This window comes from Talpa europaea, assembly GCF_964194135.1.
Source record: "Talpa europaea genome assembly, chromosome: 9".
In the NCBI taxonomy this organism is placed as follows: Eukaryota; Metazoa; Chordata; class Mammalia; order Eulipotyphla; family Talpidae; genus Talpa; species Talpa europaea.
The window spans coordinates 28924933-28929931 of record NC_140076.1 but is presented as its reverse complement, the minus strand read 5'-3'; the positions used below and the strand labels follow the sequence as shown (position 1 = coordinate 28929931).

Below are 4999 nucleotides of genomic sequence, written 5' to 3'. Positions count from 1 at the left end.
GGAAATAAGGCTGAGATGCTGGACTGAGGGATGGGAGGACTTAGATTCCCTGCAGAGTCTAGCCAAAGGCTGAGAGGTGAGAGGGAAGTGTGGTGGGAAGCCCATTTGGTAAGAACCCAACCAACATGCTCCCGGGCTCTTGTCCCTGACAGGGCAGCCGCAAGTCCTGCCCCTGGACACCTGGCCCTCAGCCCTGGCTGGCCATGGCCCTGTGCCTGAAGCAGGTGTTCGCCAAGGACAAGACGTTCCGGCCTCGGAAGCGCTTCGAGCCGGGCACGCAGCGCTTTGAGCTGTACAAGAAGGCCCAGGCATCGCTCAAGTCCGGCCTGGACCTGCGCAGTGTGGTGAGGCTGCCTCCTGGGGAGAACATCGACGACTGGATCGCCGTGCACGTGGTGGACTTCTTCAACCGCATTAACCTCATCTATGGCACCATGGCCGAGCGCTGCAGCGAGACCAGCTGTCCGGTCATGGCCGGAGGGCCCCGCTATGAGTACCGCTGGCAGGACGAGCGCCAGTATCGGCGGCCGGCCAAGCTCTCCGCGCCGCGCTACATGGCCTTGCTCATGGACTGGATCGAGGGCCTCATCAACGATGAGGATGTCTTTCCCACGCGTGTTGGTGAGTGCCCGCAGGCGGGTAGGCAGGAGGGAGCTGGGGTCAGCTGAAGCGTGTAGTATGATGCAACAATTCTATAATGGGGGAAGGGGTGTGATTTTCACCCCCATTTTATAGAAGATGAAACTGAGGCTCAATCAGGTGGCCTGCTTAAGGGCTGGCATCTTGAGTTAGGACTTCCTGACACTCAGTTTGGGGCTCTTGTCTGAAATTTGAGTGTGCCCCCACCCGCAAGACCATGTATATTATGATTTTCAGAATCTTCCAGTACAGGTGCCTCAGTGTGTTCCTAGCCTGCTTGGGCTGTTTGACTTGCAGCCTCCTGGGAGTTCCTTCTGAGTCCTGGCCCCGGGAAAAGGAAGGGTGGGGACTGGGTGGGCCGGATGGGATGGTATCTTCACCTCTAGGGGCTTGAAGGGCAGAATTTTCCTTTGTCAGGCGCAGGTCTTTTCTTATCTGAGTTGCACAGCACAGGCGGGTAAGGGTGGGGAGGAGAGATGAGTGATGGCCTTGCATCCCCAACCCAGAGCAGCAGTAGGGAGTGTTGGCCCAGGAGCAGAGTAGACATGACACTGTGTGCATCACAGCTGCCCCAGCCCCATCTGGCCTCTGGTTTTCCCTGTTACAGCTATGAGAATCAGACATAGGTGGGGCAGAGTGGTCAAGCCCAGAGGGGAGAAGTCTGCCTGCTGAGGAAAGCCGGGCACTGAGTCACAATTCAGTGCCTACGGCCCCTCCCCAGCTATTTCCTGCACTATCATGCCCAACAATGAGTATCTTCATTTCACATGGGAAGAAACTGAGGCCAAGAGAAGGACAGCAAACCGAACTAGGAGGGATTCAGAACTGGAGCTCAGATCCCAGGTCTGATGGGCAGGACGAGTCATAGGGATCTGGGCTGAGCTTGGAAGGGCCCACAGGGAGGCAGGACTCCGTCAGAAAGGGGAAGGCCTCTGGGGCAAGCTGAGCCAGTGTGGGCTGCTTCTGGGCCCTTTTTCCCTCCTGGCCTTAACTCCCTGGCCAGTGAGACCCCAGATTTCTGTGCTTTAACCCTGAATGGCTGTGCCACAGCAAAAAAGAAAGCATAGTCACCAAAAGATCCCCAACCTAAGGAATGGGGGGACTGTACGAAAACTGTGTCTTTTTTTCAGATGTTAGAGCTTCTCTCAAGCAGGGTTTATATAATTTATCTCTGAGGGGCGCTGCAGTGCAGTCAAAGTAGGCTTAAATATGCTCTCTAATTAATAGTCCTGTGGCCTTGAACAAGTGGCTTTATCTTTGTGCATTGCTGTTTTATCATTTCTGGAATGACTGTCTTTTCCAGCAGTGGCGTGGTTTTAAGGATTAGAGGCCACAGGTGCAAAGGGCACATAACACAGGGCCAGGTTCATAAATAGAAGGTTCTTTGTAAGTGCAATTGAATATTTGAAGAAATGAGAGCTATCTGAATTAGTTCTTGAAGATATATTAATATTTAAGATTGGGGTGTAGCACCTTCTGTGTGAACAGGGAAAAAGAGGAAGGTCTGGGGTAGGGTTGGTGAGGGAGGTCAGGCTCAGATCACGAAAGTCTTGATCAGGCATTGCTTGAAGAAATTAGGATTTAATTCTGATGGCCCATGTTTTTAAAAATGGACCTCAGGACCTCCCTGGTGGCGCAGGCGGTTGAGCGTGGCACTGTGAAGCTGTCCGCAGCCTCTGCAGCGCGGGTTCAAATCCCGGCGGGGTGGGGAGAAACCCACATGGAGCAGCAGACCTCTCCTGTCTTGCCCACTGCTCCCCTCAGCAGTGCATTTCATCAGTCTACCTGTTCTGTTCCCTGCTCTGTCTCTGGTGAATCCACTCACCCTCCCACATATCTGGCGAGTACCCCGGTTCTTGTATAAATAAATAAATCTTTAAAAAAAAAAAGTGGACCTCAGGTGTTGAGGAACTCCACCTGGGAAGTGTATCCAATGGTGTCACGTGCATTTACCTGCAGATGCATATATTTCTGGGGAGAGTTTAGGCACAACTTTCATAATAATCTAAGAAGGGTTGATTAGTCACCCCAACAAGGTTATAAAGTCCTGCTTTGCTTGATGGGAAAATGTGGACAATGATTTGTATTTTAGCAGGGGAGAGGCCTGCTTCCTTAAAAAAGGGAAGTGTGGGAGAAAGCAAACCATGATCTCTCGTGTCTCCCACAGAGAAGTATATTAGGGAAGAGGCCATCTGGGTAAAGGCCGCCTAGCAGAGGGGAAGGCAGAGCTGGGTGGAGCTTCATCACTAAGATGCTGATCCCCCTACTTGTGACCATCCCCATCTCCAGGAGTTCCCTTCCCTAAGAACTTCCAGCAGGTCTGCACCAAGATCCTGACCCGCCTCTTTCGAGTGTTTGTCCACGTCTACATCCACCACTTTGACAGCATCCTCAGCATGGGCGCCGAGGCACACGTCAACACCTGCTACAAGCACTTCTACTACTTCATCCGAGAGTTCAGCCTGGTGGACCAGCGGGAGCTGGAGCCACTGGTGAGGCCCAGCCCACACTCCCCTCCCCCAGCAGGGCTAAGTTCCATGAGTTTTAGATCCAAAGGCTACCTGCTCTAAGAAAATCCAATACTCATGATGAATTAGTTGAAGGCAATTCACTTAACATGGATTCAGTACTTAATAGAGAATTCATTCACGTGTCAGTTTACAAACTCAGATCTGCAAACTGGAGTTAGAGTTGGGGGCAGGAAGGGGCCAGATTCAGGCAGAAGAGCAGCCAGACTCTATGGCATGGGAAGGGGCTGCCTGGCAGTTGAGCTGTAACTGACGACTCCCCCCTTGTGTCTCTGCAGAAGGAGATGACAGAACGGATCTGTCACTGACATGGACCAAGCATGGACCTTGTTGCCTGTTGGATTGACCATCCGAATACAGAGTGGTTAGGGCCAGGGACCCTCAGGAATCTGGTGGCAGATGACTCTCATGCCCTGGGACCCCTCCATACACCCAAAGCCCCTGGACTTTTGGTTGTCAGGAGTGAGTCCACGTGTCCTCTAACTACTTGTGAATGAGAAGGGGAGAACATAAAGGTGGGCAAACAGAAGGGAAGGAGGAGTCAAACCTCTGGCATGAAGTCTGGGGCAGGGTTGGCTCGGGAGTTTTTGCTTTGATATTTGACCCTTGCATGGGGCTTCCCAAGCCTATTGGATGTGGCTGAGGTAATGGTAAGAAAGGAACAAATGAGTGAGCGGTCCGTGTGTGTGTGTGTGTGTGTGTGTGTGTGTGTGTATGTGTGTGCATGTGCATGCGCGGGAGTGTGAGAGAGAGATCTTGACTGTGAGGTGTGTTAGCTGTGAAAGCCAGCCACCTTAGACCCTCCCTGGCACAAGTAGGCACTCCATAAGTGGATGGATGGAAGGAGGAGTGACTGGGACCATTAGACCATGGCCACTGTGGGAGTAATGACAGGTCAGCGACCCTGCCTGGTGTGTGTGACCATGTGTGTAAGTGCATAAGATGTGCTTGTAGATATATCTCTATGTTCTAACCTTCCTGGCTGCCGTCTCCTGTCACCATGAGTTCTGGGTTGCTGTGGGGTGATAGAAAAGGGAGCCTTGCCATGAATAATCAAACCTCTGGCCCAGAACAGACACAGGTTCTGATTTTGCTGAGCCAGAGATGTGTATGTACTGTCATTTCACTCATCCCTCTGCCTCCAGGAAGGCCTGATTATGGAGAGCCTCCTGGGGCTTGGGAGTGGTCCCTCATGTTCCTGACCCTTCGATTGGGAAGCATGTGTTCCATTTTAACTCCCAGAATCTATAGACCTGGCTCCCAGGATCTGAAGCCTACCACAAGATAATCCTCCAACCCAAGGAGCTAGTGGAAATTGGGAAACGCCAGAGTCTTGTCTCCCATCTCAGGACACCAAGGACCTTGTAGCTAGCAAGTGGACTTTTCTAGGCTTGGAGAGCCCCATGCTACAAGTAGTTTCCTCCTTTCCAATCATCCCTGAGGCATATCAACTGGTTGGATATCAGAGTATAGCTATCCCAGAGAAACTGGAATGATCATTCAGCACTCCAATACTCAGCACCCCATGCCCAACCCACTGCCCAGAGCCACATGGGGGAAACTGGGGCAGGAATGGGCCCTCCCTTTCCAGAGCCTCCATGATGGGAGGCTAGCGTGGAGAACCAGCAAAGATGTGTGAGGATCACCCAGTCTCACTCGCAGGATCATCCACCTGCAGAGGAGGAAACTGAAGCCAAGAGGAGAGGAGGAAGAAACTGGCCAAGACCTCGCAGCAGAGCTTTTTTGTGGAACTGAAATAGAAACCAGGGATCTGACTCCCACCCCAGGGCTTGCAGCATGCCACATGGGGTGATCAGATGCACATGGAAAGA

The 4999-nt window shown here is 52.3% G+C and overlaps 1 protein-coding gene across 2 annotated transcripts; it reads left to right on the top strand.

Annotated features, from left to right (window-relative positions):
• Nucleotides 1-203: 203 nt before the first annotated feature.
• MOB3C (MOB kinase activator 3C) lies at nucleotides 204-3513 on the top strand (the record flags this gene model as incomplete). Of its 2 annotated transcripts, none has more annotated exons than XM_084242915.1 (3): nucleotides 204-621; nucleotides 2929-3090; nucleotides 3446-3513. In XM_084242915.1, the coding sequence occupies 3 exons, from the start codon at nucleotides 204-206 to the stop codon at nucleotides 3511-3513; spliced, it is 648 nt and encodes a 215-aa protein (XP_084099041.1). The 2 variants fall into 2 exon arrangements, with proteins under 2 accessions (XP_084099041.1, XP_084099040.1); XM_084242914.1 differs by having other exon boundaries at nucleotides 2929-3131; nucleotides 3446-3475.
• Between the last annotated feature and the right edge of the window lie 1486 nt (nucleotides 3514-4999).